A 14,747-nucleotide genomic window follows, 5' to 3' on the forward strand; every position below is an offset into this window, starting at 1 on the left:
TAACAAACACATAAGTGCCTTAAAATGATTCAGAACTTTTTGAAATTAAATATATTATATTAAAATTTGATTTATTAACTATATTTTGTTTCCAAGTTTACTGATATACAGTGGCAATAAAGTAGTATAATGTTAAGCATAACTCTGTACAACTTTGACCAACCTGTGTCCAGAGGATTAAGCTCACTTATTAACCAAAGGTCTCTGTTTAAACCAACAGTCAAAAGATGAAATTCTGAGACTTCAAAAAATCTCTAATTAAAATAAAAAACTCAGCTAGAGAAACAACTAATTATGTTTTGGCTATTTATTTGTGCAAATTATGATTATAAAAAGAAAGTGATACACCTACATGTTGCCTTATATACATATATTTGTAAAATTTATTAAAATGTATGTAACAATAGAGTTGAAATGCATATGTTACTTAGGAAACACTGAAAAATGTATTGATACTGTTAACAAGAAACACACATTAAGCTCAGACTAGTCATAGCCTGAGTCATACTATCTAAGTAAATTCAAAACAAATCTTTAGTTAAAATACTTTATAGGAATAGCTGATTTTTATGTATACATTTGATATTTCTTATTTACTAAAAGCCTGCCAACTGTTATAAAGAAACACATTTTAAATTCAGAATTACAGTAAACATTGATTCTACAGTGTGGAGTTAGCCCATTGAACTAACCTCATGAATGTAAAATTAATAACATTTTGAAAACATTTACTGGATAACACAGTTTAAAATTTCAAATGATTTCCTACAGATTACACAGCTCATTCAAATAAAATATATTTTTTATATGTAATATTTGCATGAATCTTATTCAACATCACCATTCAAATGAAATATAAAAGTATAAAGCAAGGTTTTCATAAGCTTGCAAAGAAAATGAAGTTAGGATTATTACTGTGGTAGAAATTTTCCATAAAAAGCTTTCCTACTAGTAACATATTACCAACCTAAATTTTTATAAATTTCTCCAATCTCTATGCAGGTCTCTGCTAAACTGAACCCATACTAGCTTATACAGCTTATAAAAAGTTAGCCTTTATTATATTAGATTAACAGCATATTTGTTCTCAAAGCTGAGGTACAGGCAAACACATTACACAATGATAACTGAGGTTGAAATAAAATGATTTATCAAAAATAATTAAAACTACACTTGTATTCAAGTTACAAGTTCAAATTCAATCACGATCATTGATGAAAATTAAAGTGTTCCAATTGTAAAGTTCCAGTTTTGGGAAGTATATGCAACAGGGTCTCTAAACAAATTGTACAAGTCCCAGTATTACAGAAGTATTTGCACTGAAATTAATGTTGATTTCTGAATTGACCACTAAAGGTAGTAGTGAAGATGCCAAAAAGAAAACCAAGTTATGTTGGAAAAGCAGCTCATATGTCTTCCTGATTCAAGTATAATAAGCCATGTAGAAAATAACAGAGTGGTGAACTATAGGTAATTTAACATATGTTCTGCAATCAGAATGTTCTGATGGACATTCAGAATTTGGGTCACACATTTTTTTAAAAGTTTGAGAACAACTCTATAAGAAAAAAAAATCATATTTTGGAGATAAGTCTGTCTGTTTTGAAAAACTGTATGCATACTTCTAAGTAATTTTTTTTAACTTCCTTCAGCATTGGGTATTTTCTGCTGATAAATAGTAGACAATTTTTATCACATTACTGTTTACCTTTTATGCATTGGAATAAATTAGCTCAGTAAACATCCTTAACACTTAAGATTCACTCACAACTATTTAACAATAAAAAATACGATTAAAAACAGCTAAAGAAGAGAATAATGAATAATTTCAGAGTTGAAAATTTGATGACTTGTGCAATAAAGAAACATGTGTAAACCACAGGGCTTAAGTTCCTGTTGTATTATGAAGACTACCATGCTCATGAACTTCCTAAATTAAAAAAAATAATAATTTCATGCAATAATGAAAGAGATCACTGGAATTTTTTAAGATTCTGACAATTTTTATTATCAGAAGAACACTGCTCTCTCAGTGATTGAGAAGTAAATAATATATCTTTGTGATATGATTAATTTCTACTGAAGACGAAACTTGACATTATTAATTGTTTTACTACCCTTTTAAGCTTTCATGCAGTGTTCTATTCAATGAGATATCCATGGGAGGCATTCACGACCTTTGATCAGTTATGACTAAGTAGTCTACATATCAGGACACTATATTTTTGGGCCAAGACACTCTAACCATGCAACCATAGTGTTCCAGATACAATACTATTTGCAGGTCTTTGGCTTTAAACTTATAGGCTGTATTCACAACCAATAAAAAAATGCAGCCATAAAGTATTCTGTATACTAATTTGTTTAAAAAGGTAGATATGGTTAAAATTATGTATCCAGTCACAACTGAATGGATTATTGCTTTTTGCATGTACTGTTAATTAATTTTACTCATAAAATAAGTGATCTACTTCCCACAGAATATCATAATGTTGCATACAACTAATAAGCATCTACAAGTAACCCCCCCCGTAAAAGAAAATTTAGGAACAAATTCTTACCTCGTTGAGAAAAACCTTTATGACACTGAGAGCATATAAATGGTTTTTCTTTGTTGTGGAATCTCTGGTGAGTTATAAGATCACTGTGCCGAATGTAACCTTTTCCACACTGACTACAGCGGTGGGGTTCAGTGCCACTGTGAATGTGCATATGGCGAGTGAGGTCACATCTCTGGATAAAATTTTTTTCACACACACTGCAATGAAACCTGTGATCCTCCTGCGATGAATAAATTTACAAACATACACTAAAGCAATGCAAAGAAAAAACATTGCCAACTGCAAGAGAAATAAAATCAGTACCAAAAAACATTGATGAATAAATAAACAGATTAAATATTGTGCAATAAATCATCAAAATTATATCAGTTACAGAAAATTAACAAAGATATAATCCCATCTGTAGATAAATGCAGTAATAGCACCAAAACAGCATTATAAATATCCTCTTTAACCAGAAATTTTCAAATGCAAGTGAAGAACATGTAGCTTTCTGTACTAGTGTTGACAAACACATGCTAATTACTATATAGGCACGGTAGTTTAGACACTTGTATAACATACATTTAATACTTTTGAAAGTGGCCAAAATGAATAATTCTTTGCAGGAACAAGAAGTGCTGGTATTTGAGAGAAAGATTTTATACTTTATCTTATATTATTTTTTTTATATTATTAGTGTTAATGCTCAGATTACCTTAAACTTACAACTTTTCTGACATAGATAGGAAATGGCTTGTTGATCCTTTTTGTGAAAGAATGGGTGTTTTGGAACCATTTTTGTTCAGTTTTTGTAACTGATCAGTTGTTGGATAGAAATAAGCCAGTCATCTACAAGATCTGCACATAAACTATGTAGTATATATTTCACACAAATACACTCCAACATCTTCAGGTGTACTTTCCTCCCTTTAGATAACAGGCTGTAGTGGTATATCATATTTTGTAAAAAAAAAAAAAAAAATTGAGGAGTGTCTCTAGATTTCTTGGTAAAAAATTTAGTTGTAACTGTATTTAATCATGGTTTAAAGTGATATCTTTTTTTACAGTAATTCAGAGTCTAAATATTTTGAACATTATTATAACAATGGCATTGATGCTGCAAACTTAAATTTGAAGAGCACAATTAGTGATTATGCACATTGTTTTGTGTGTACACTGCTCAACACATATTCATTAGCTTTAATAATAGAGATACAATTAGTGAGAAATAAGACCATAGCAAATGGTGCAGGTACTCCATTGAAGAAAAGTATAAGGATGGAAAAACACCAACCAAAGTGATACTTTATGAAATTAGAGGATGCTTGTTTCTTACTGAAAAGTTACTGTTTGTGACTTACAACCCCACGAAAGCAAGATGATGCAATTAAACTACAAAGTTCCTTGCCAAACATAGTGACCTAAAAAACCATTAACAGTAAACATAAAAAGAGCAAAATGTGTAGTGCTGTCATAAAAGTAAATCACTTAAGAGTACGCAAATGAACGCAAGTACCAAGTTAAGCTGAAAGTTGATGTTAAATTGTCAGATCTAATAAAACTTGATAAACTTTTAGCTCAGCATAACATAGACATGGGATCTTGTGACTGACTGACTAGCTGAAAGACATTTTATAAGGATTCTAATATAACACAAAATATGAACAAAAACTACTGGTATTATGAAATACCATAAATGACAAATGTCATTTTGAAGACATCAAACAAAAACTTATAGGCAGGAAATTTAGCATCAGAATTAAAGGACATTCTACAGAAATGTGAAAATATTTTGTATCATTCTGTGCTTCTTTGATAACAATGCCAAATCAAGTTGAAACCTGTTTCTGAAGGCTAGTCCAGATTTTTATCAGGCCAAATAAAGGAGCCATGAAAGTATATATGTATAAAAAAACTGTTACATATATTTTTAGGAGCAACAACAACAAATTTTGGTAAAGTGCATTTGTTTTTGAAGACCTCAAGGTAGAAGAACCTGAAGGAAATGGTAACATTTACCCTTAAAGTTAACACTTCCCCTTACTCATGCACTTTCTTTAAGTGATTTCACAAGTTACCCTCATTAAAACAATGCCATGCAACAGGCTCATTGCAGACATCACCAATTGCTTGTTGCTCACTTTCCACTGTGTTACCTTTCTAGTGGATGCAGTACATTCAAGGCTACTAAACACTTGATGTGCTCTATTACTTTCTCAAATGTATAGATGTGATCAAATGATCACTCAATCAACATCAAAAAGACCTTGACAAACAGAAGAAGATAGTGATTCTGAAGTAAAAGTAGTGGTCTTACAGCTTCATGATATAAAAATGCATAAACTGGGCAAAATTTTTGCTATTTTATAACTCTGAGTTCTGTTCTGTTTTTCACTTGAATTGGGAAACTTGCTTAAATAATATCATAATTTTCAAAAAATTATCTCTCTTTTTTCAATTTTGTTTTTAATATACTGTACATTTTTAGTCCTAGTAAGGTAAGCTCTATTGTGCAAACAGGCTTGTAAAGAATAAACAACAGTAAATGGTAGAATTTTTGTTTTCATGTTTTTTTAAATTTATTAACTCAAATGTAAAAATAAAAATTTATTAGGTTAGGTAAGAAAATTCAGTTGAAAAATAATTTTTTTCATTTTCATTTATACATGAGAAACATAAGTAATTCCCATGCTGTGTAACATGAAACTCTGTTTGTCCTAGCTTCTCCTCATTCCAACTGAATTATTTCATTTCATTTCACTGTATTTAAACTCAGTTCACAGAGCAGTAAGGTAATAAAATTAAAATGCAAGCAGTTGGCAAAAGTTAAAGAGCCCAAAGCTTTTAAGAAAAGTAATTGTCTGTTACTATCTGTAGTTATTCCAAAAAAAAAAAAAAAATGGATTTTTTTATTTCACTTCAATTTTTCTTTTTTTCAATTTGTGCCACTGTTAATGTTATGCTAGTGAATATAGGTGATCAATTACTTTTTTTTTTATACAACTTACTTCTCTTAAAGTTAAAAATTTTATTTTATCAGGTAGTAAATTTCAATACTGGCACAATTATTTTGAAGTATAAAACTTTTAACAGAACAGAGTTTTGTACTTACATCATCATTTACCAATATAACAGTTTATTTAAATCAGAGGATCAATACTGATTACTTCTGCAGGTATATATGAATATGTATAAATTGACAAATTATTTATTTATAGTTGGACAAAAAGTTCTATGAATATATTACTTTTGCAGATGTCAATTTGTGTGAATTGACAAATTTATTTATTTATTGTTGGACAAAAAAGGTTTATGAATATGTGGAAGATGTTTGAAAGATTTGGATGAAGTAAAGAATGTTTGTGAAAATAACAATGAAATGCAAATTATTATTTTATTTCATTAGAAAGTTTCTTTGATCTTAATTCTAAAAATGTTAGGTTCATGTTCCAGTATGGTGAGATTCTGTTCAGAAAATCTGTGGTTGTTTTTGTTCATATGATCACACACTTGTAAAGGAAGTTTATGTTCTCTTAACCTGAAGTTCAAATTACATCCTATTTCATCTACATAAAGTGCTGAGCAATGAAGACAGTATTTCATAAATGTTTTCTGTTAGGGTTGGGTTTGATATAAATTTTTCATTCCAGGTGTGAAAATGGATCTTTTCATTAAGTTATGGGTGTATCTGTGTAACAGACTTTTACAAATTTCTGTTAGAGGTTTGCAAATACTTTTTCTTTTATACATGGAATAGTGCTGATGATAAGGTTTTCTTTGTTTTGTAAAGTGTTTTGTGATTGGTTGTTTGCTTGTTAAATGTGTCTTGTCTATGTTTCTTTAAATTTGTTAACAGTCTGTGTAATTACTGAAAAACAATTTATGTAATTTATGCTGCATTTTTCTGTGAATTGTAATAGTGAGACCTTAATGGTAGGGGGTCAGATGATGTTAAGATATTAAAAAATTATTGTGTAGTTATTTGAATTCTCAATTATAAATTGTATGTCTATATGTAGGTTATGTGCTGAACAAATTGTGTTTGTTCATTTTGACAAGTAATATCACAGGAAATACCAAATATATATAGTAGCCAGAAAGCAGGCTTTATAAAGAAGTGATTCTAACATGTTTTTCTATGCAATGTAAAAAAGAAAAGAAAAAAGGAATGACCACAACATCTAATAACAGATATCTCATGGCAACCTCATGTAACTGAAGGAAGTAAAAATATCTGTATTGAAAGTAAATAAATGTGCTAGTTGTAACAGTATGATTAGGTGTTCCTGTTTTATGTAAAATTCTTTGTTTTGGGTCTTGTGAAATAATTTCTGAACTAATTTGTATTGCCTTTGACAATGGGTTAGAAGGAATAGGTTTATTATGTCAGATGTGAAGGATGTCTGAAGTGTTTCTAAACAGAATGCTTATTTTAGAAACATAGGATTTCAAAGTCTAGTTGAAGTATCTATAAAGCTTGTAAATTAAAGTATAATGTTTTACTAAACAAACTTATAATAGATGTCTAGGAGATTCCAGAGGTCATGCACATGAAATATGATAACTGTATGATGAAATGATGTAAAGAAGTATTTTTACTTTTAGCATGAAAATCACCTTGTAATCAGATTGACTCAGATCCACAAAGTCAAAAAAAATATTTACTATAAATATTATAAAACAAAATATGAAGTTTTTTGTACAGCATGATTTTCATACTTCCCATAAGCTTACCATATATTGTAAAGACAAATGTAGTAAATTCAGAACTATAATAAACATTGATTTATAACTGTATGTATATATATACACAGTGAAAATAATTACATTTTAATGAAGTTAGATAATAAGTAAAATCATAAGGAAGGACTGCATTAAAAACATCAAATTCAAACCTCTGACATTTATATATTTTGTAATTGTAGCTCAAGAACAACAGGAAACAAAAAACAATTAAACAAAATGCAACATTATTCGAAAAGATCCCAGGGTACAAACTAAAATGTCAGCTTATAAAATGTACCCTAGGTTTTCGAGGTGATTGAAAAATAGGACCCATATAGCGAAGGAGATACACCATCGATCAGTCTTAACCTCCATTTGCCAGTCTCGCATATAAAGGCTTGTTTAAAGCATGATAGTCACAGTAGACTTTACAAATGAATAGTGGTTGGGAGCTATACTAGTTTAGATGGCTGGATGGGACAATTCATGCTGGTATAGTTCATTTACTGTGTTGTCAATTAGTGCCTTTCTGCCATATTGGGGGCTGGAATGCTAACATCAAGAGGTAAGTTTTCATCTTACTTACCCTCAAATAGTAGTACGTTATTTATTTTTTTAATTAATTCTTTAACTGGGAGAGCAGTCACTTTCCCACAACTGTCAGCAGGCAGTGAAGGGTAATATAGATGTGGATGTTGTGAGCTTGAGCACCCACATCTTGCTCTCCTAATTTCTATTTCTATATCTATTGCTATTCTTTATTTCTTATGGGAGATTGGTGAATGAAGGTTAAGACTAAAAGACAGTGCATCCCCACTGCTATGTGTGTTCTACTTCTTCAGTCATCTCCAAAACCTAGGGTATATTTTATAATCCCACACTGTAGCTTGTATAATGGGGTCTTTTCAGCTGATGCAGCATTTGTTTGTGTTTTTCTTTTGGCTTGTTTTTGAGTCGAAATAACCATACGTATATATATATATATATACACACACACACACACACACGCACATCATCTTATTTCCAATAGAAAGTATACTTAACCAGTACCAGACAAAACAGTTTTACAGAATAAGACCCAACTAAAATAATGTTGTGCACATATCACCCAGCAATACACACACATACACTAAATGATATCTTGGATACATTAGTGCTAAATTTAAAAAAACAAAGTTAGCAGTAAACAGTAACCATGGTTATATACACTAGAGCCCCACTATACTACAGCTCACTATAATGCAGAATTCAGTATAACACAGGTCTGTTTTGGATCCCTGAAGTTTTAGAATATACTTCCAGTCTTAATGCATTGAGCACTGTTGAGGTGTAAGTGTTCCACAAATAACAAACTTCTGCCAGATGATATTTAATGCCACTCAACAAAAAATTCAATGAAATGAAACTTTATTCCCAAATTTTCTCATTTCAGGTCACATTTTATATGAAAATATTAATTTAAATAATATAATATTTAATATTCAAAAAACTGAGTGCTTTAATAACTTCTGTACTATCAGGTATACTTTAATAATAAATTTTGATAATACAGCACTCAGATTTAGAACCAGCCAATAAAATGGTAGTCTTATGGATAATTAATGGGTTTAGCTGAAGAAACTGGTTTAGCACTTTTAAAAAGAACGTATTATAGCTTAGTCTTGTCAGGAACACTATCTCATGATATGAACCCCATAGACGATGTTATAATAGGGATTTAGTGTATACATCTGATACTGAGAAATAAAATTGTTTAATAAAAAGTACTTGTTTTACACTAAGATGTAAATTTACGTAGCAATCAAATATGAGGAAAATGTAAATAAATTTTCTTATCAATTGTAAAAATAATCTACAAATTTCACAACTGGAGCACGAAATCCATTAAAGTTTTTATCAATTAAAAAGTATAATCTAAAAACAATATTCATTAGATTAATGATATATTTTAAGTTGTAAATTTATAACTTCATGAATTTTAATTACTATTGCTTCAGAGTTATGGTTTCAAAAGTTTAGGTGCTTAAAACTATTGAAATATTTGAATAGGTCTAAATGTTTAGTAACTGATAGCCAGTTACTCACTGAATAATGTTTGATAAATGTGAGTGTATCACATTATCCAAACATCTAGAGTATATTAGGTTAGTAATGGTGAGTAAAGGGCAATACCTCAAAACCAAACAAAAAGCTTAAAACTTGTTATAAAAGTCAAGTTAACTGCAAGATAAATATGAAACAAATACATATGAGGTGAAATGAATTTTTATAATAAGTATTAGTGTTATCTACCATTACGGTTATATTTTAACAGTTTCCTGCAATTGATAAGCCTCTGATTTACTATAATTCTTCTATTCTTTATGCATTTTGTCATGCATTTATATGTATATACACAAAGGGTTGAATACATTATCTTACACCAGTGTTTAATATGAAAGTCACAAAGTCAAAGGACAGCTCATATAAGGTAATGATGATACACCATATACTAGAACTACATTTTAATACTGTTTGGTATTTTATAAGTATGATATCACTCAAAATTTATCAATTTTTGGGAAAGGTATGGAAGAGTTCTTTCAAATGCAAGATATTCTATACTTTCAGACCACAATATAAAGATGTGTTCAGATTGAAGATTTAAAATTTTCAAAACAGGAATATCCTTTTTATTTAAAATAATGATGAAATAATAAAATATTGGTCAGCAAGGTACACCAGAACCACCCAGGAAGAGACCTGCAACATTTTAACCTTAATCATGGTAAGTAAGGTGCATCTTCTAATAATAGGTCAGAATGAACAAAAATAAAAAGGCCCCAGGCAACATAATGAAGGATATTTACCAGGAAATGTGAAACAAGTCATATGTACACAAGTTAATGCCACACCATACATGAAAGGAAGACCAAATGTACAAAATTGTATGAAAGATACAAACTCAAGAATAAATAGCACTACCTGGTGGCATTCAACACAGCATATGTTTATCTTAATGCCTATAAAATGTCTTATGAAATTTTAAATTAGTAAATAGGTGAAAAATGATCGCAAAAGAGATAAAAGACATATCCCAACACTTTTTTGAAAAGGATTCACAAACATCATTGGACACTGCACTCTGAGCAAGTTTGGGATCAGGAAAATGGACACAAAGATGAAAGTGAACTCTGAGTGTATACAAAATCAATTTCCGGATTCTTCATACCAGGCAGAAATACCAGTTTTGTATAGAAATTACACCAAGAAGATACAGGTTCACCATGTTAAAGGTTTCAGCCATACTTTCTATTTGGCTCCCATACATCTTAATATTTTGGAGAATGAAAGGGGTACTCACATTATTCCACACAAAAACATGCTATTCAAATCACCATACACAGGCTTTTGGATTTCTTTACAAGTGGACTTGAAATGAAAATTGGGAAAGTGTTGTTCTTGTACACTAGACAGATTATGAAAAGCAAACAAGGGGAGGGATGCTTTGAATACAACAGCCTTATGACAGAGTCATTTTCAAGTACACTTTAAGGTAAAGTCAAAAGGCACAGTCATTTGATAGACAGATTAAGCATGAAAAGATAAACATTAGCAATGTGATAAGGTTAAAAAATAATTTCAATATAATGTATTCAACCCATGTACAAGACACTACTACATACATTTTTAAGCATACTTACAGACAAAATTATTAAAACACAATGACATCACCTTTTGACTGCAGATTTCTGCAATAATGTTAACTTTTTTGTATCCTAAGTACAAATCCATAATCTAAAATCTCTTAAAACTTCAATGGTTAAATCTAAAGTGAAAATTGTTCATTTTTTTCTATGTAAACTGAATGACATTTAACATTTTAATGCAATAAATATTAGGTATTCACTTACTTTTCACTATTTTCACACTTTATTTCATACCTAGTCTTACACCTACTGTACCTTTACATTAGAATTTATATCAATAAAAACAGGATAATTAATATTTGTTAACTACATTTAATAAGTCTAAGAAATAACTAAAAATGACTATCAATAAATCAAATTTCATGCTTGATATATGCCATACTTGTTTTCAGACACTATCATGTGTAGAACATAACATTTCCCAAAGAGCATATAGATAAATCAGACATCATAATTAAACAAATCATGTCTTAAGAGTAATATTCCAAAATTTTGGGATTTAAAAGTAGAAAAAATGTGGTTTCTTTAAAAACAAAATCTACTTTTCTATATCAGTAGGTATTACATGTAAACAGTTAAAGCACATTAACCTTAGTAGGGACAGCGTGAATCTTCTTGTGACGAGTATAATTTCCCATTCGACTGAATGATGCACTGCAGAGTTCACACTGAAATGGTCGCTCTGAAACCATAGAAGTAACGTCATTGAAGCTGGTTGATTTCAGACTAGGGCAATTCTCAAAACTTTTCACAGAGTCTAGAAACAGAATCAGGTATCAGTTAATCACCTTTGTACTAGAGTTTTTAACCTCTGAACAAGCATCTATCACATATTTTTTACAAACCATTTATTACCAGTGGGGTCCAAATATTGCATCAGTATGATAAAATATTATGGATTGAGGTTTCATGTGTATACAAACACATTTGTTAAAAGTAAAGCAAGACACTTTTAACTCTTTCAACAAAGACCCTGATGAACAGTTATTTAACTATGTATGGTACATCTTAGTTATTTTCACTTCTATATTAAATGTGTATTTGTAACATTCCTCTTTCTTGACAAGGTGAGTTGAAGCATTTAACATTAATTAAGTTTTTTTAAAACAGAGAAAATACTTTTAAAAATACAAAGGGTACCAAAAACTATCATCTGTTTGTTTTTGTATTGTGCTGACTTAATTTTTGCCTGATATTTTAACTGTCCTCTGTTCACAGTTTCATATGTATATTTGTTATTGGATAGGTTGAATTCATTACTATAATCTTCTTGTCCTTGAGACTTTATTAGAACATCAAATAGTTGAACTTCAAATAAATTTTAAAAATCTTTGAGTATCCTCTTATGAACTTTCTTTGTTCACTTTCCGTTTCTTTAAAACAGGTGATCTTTCTAATCTTTCACAATGTATAATCTTAGCATGAATGTTCTACATTTCCAATACAAGTCTTAGGGGTTTACTATGTACCTGAATAACTATCCCATAATTGTAATTGAGGTTATAAAGCTTTCATGTCATTCTATTGTGCCATTTCTTCTTACAATTCCTTCAGGTATGAAACAAGCTGGTCACAAAAAAAAGAGAGGAAATTAAAACTGAAGTGACAAGGAATTATCATTATTGCAAGGGGTCAGCATAAAGTGTTAAATAATTATAAGTTATAAACTCAAGATGTACTTCAGCTGACATACATTTAGTTCTGTGAAAGTGTTTTTGCTTACTGATATTAATGTGATGAAAGGGGTACTTCAAAAATAATGTTTAATTTTTTTAAGATGAAAAACTCCAGAAACAAACTTTATTCTACTCATTCAGTACATTATAAAATTACACTTTTAAGTACTTACAGAGAACATTTCAGTATGAATCCTTAATATCCAATAACAGTTTACACTTTCTGTAGTCAATTTTGTTGAAGTAATTTCCTTCTTTTTTCTGGCCTTGCCAAACTGTTACATTTTACATTGTGGGTAAGTCTTCCTCATTTCTCCATTAACTATACAGTTTCCTTGGCCTTCTGTTCAATGACAAATTTTGGGCTTTATCTGCCAGCCTTTCCCTTTTTTTTGTCCACTTCATCTTCTTTGTTTACACACTTTCTGAAAACCCTGATGTTGTGGTGAATATCCTATAATGCAGTGTCTTTTCTCTTAAAATACTCAAATTTCCTTTACTTGATACTTTTCAAACCTTACTCTACAGATGATATAACAGAGAAGGTGGCTAAGTTCAAATAGCCTTATTAATAATCCATGATATTAAAGGTATACTGTCAACATGCGGGATATGAAAACAGCTCATCAATACAAGTACCATTCTGGAAAGAGGTAAGTACAATCTTAATGAATTGACAGTAACCACTTCTGGACAACCAGAACCATGACCCAATTATCTTTTTTTAATTCAGGATCAAAGTATTTGTGGTCAGAAGGGTCAGTTTTCTTATTAATTATTTTTTTAGAGTTTTGTAATAACTTATAAGCTGCAATACCAGTTACATACCCATGTAACATAAGGCACATACAATAGTGTCTATTGTTAACACTATATACTTAACAGCAATTAGAATTTACAGTTTATATCAAATTATAATATATATGCATCTTATCCGTAACAGCACACATTGCAGAGTTCTATATTGCCAGAATTGTAGACATTTCCCTACAACCTCCATGACTTTCACAAAATGAATTTATGTTGATGACAGAAATCAACAATTTAGAACTGGTTTAATTGTTATTCAGCACATACACAAAGCATTATCTGTGTTCCAACCACCACTGGTATCAAAACCAGTTTTAGCATTATAATATGACTCTTTACAGTTATGGCAATTCATTCAGTTAATTAACTTATGACAACCTATATGATGCAGTTATTTGTTTGATATCCCAATTTCTTGCAACAATTCTGTAACCTGAGCTGCCATCCAATATTACATGTAATATTTTCTTTTTCAGTTGCTTCAAAAGATAACATTTTCCTAACCTAAAAATGTATTTCTTATAGCTACTTACAGAAATAGCTATGTCTCTCACATGTCTACCTATATGAATGCAACAACAGCCCTCTACCAGTAAGAGGTAAAAAAAACCTCCACATGCTGTAACTCCCCTTAAGCATTTGTACTCACAATAACTTCATTCTCAGACAAAGCAAGGTGGGGTTAGGTTGAAATATGCAAGGAGGTGAGTATCTATAAGAAATATATTTCCAGATAAGGGAAATGTTAACTTCCAGATGATACCTCACTTCTTCACACAGAATAGCTACAACCTCACATTAAATTGGTAGAGGAGTTAGTGATTACCTAGGTAACCTCCTTCAGAAAATGTGAAGAAAAAGCACAAGCAGTTTGACACCAGATGGCAGGAACTTCATCGGGATATGTCAGTGAAAGACTACATCTCATCTCGACCAGGATATACTCTTTGCCTAGAATGTAAAAGGAAGATAAGCAAATAAGCTCCAAGTGTCACAGGAATTGTCAAAACAAGAATATGACCATCTGAACACTTACTCCAAAATGGTCAGAAAGCCAGTAAGCATAGCACAATTATACTGTATGGAGTGTACTAGCCTAAACTCAAACAAACAGACTCAGGCTGCAAGAAGAAAGCACACCATCTATTTGAGGGGTGGTCTGCAATATACTGACAATGTTACCATTACCATACTTCTCACTAAGTCAGAAAGCAATTCTACTCTCCAAAGTCCACCACCCTAATAGCTAGGAACTGGTAGGTGGCAAGGTTCTATGCTTCAATTCAGGGTGCAGGGGGAGTATG

General features: G+C 30.6%; 1 protein-coding gene across 11 annotated transcripts in view; it reads right to left on the reverse strand.

Moving 5' to 3' along the window:
* Nucleotides 1–14,747, reverse strand: part of LOC143244706 (uncharacterized) — a 90,437-nt gene that overhangs the window by 54,088 nt on the left and 21,602 nt on the right. For 9 of the 11 annotated variants that reach the window (XR_013025282.1, XR_013025283.1, XM_076489827.1 and 6 more), the window contains exons 4-5: nt 11,548–11,714; nt 2,562–2,781 (exon numbers count right to left, since the gene is read on the reverse strand). Coding sequence is in view for 9 of the 11 variants with exons in the window: in XM_076489827.1 (XP_076345942.1) it covers nt 2,562–2,781; nt 11,548–11,714 (387 nt within the window). In the remaining 2 variants the exon portion in view is untranslated. The remainder of the gene's footprint in view (nt 1–2,561; nt 2,782–11,547; nt 11,715–14,747) is intronic. The other 2 variants (XM_076489830.1, XM_076489834.1) reach the window with 1 other exon arrangement.

This window comes from Tachypleus tridentatus, chromosome 2, assembly GCF_004210375.1.
Source record: "Tachypleus tridentatus isolate NWPU-2018 chromosome 2, ASM421037v1, whole genome shotgun sequence".
Lineage (NCBI taxonomy): Eukaryota > Metazoa > Arthropoda > Merostomata > Xiphosura > Limulidae > Tachypleus > Tachypleus tridentatus.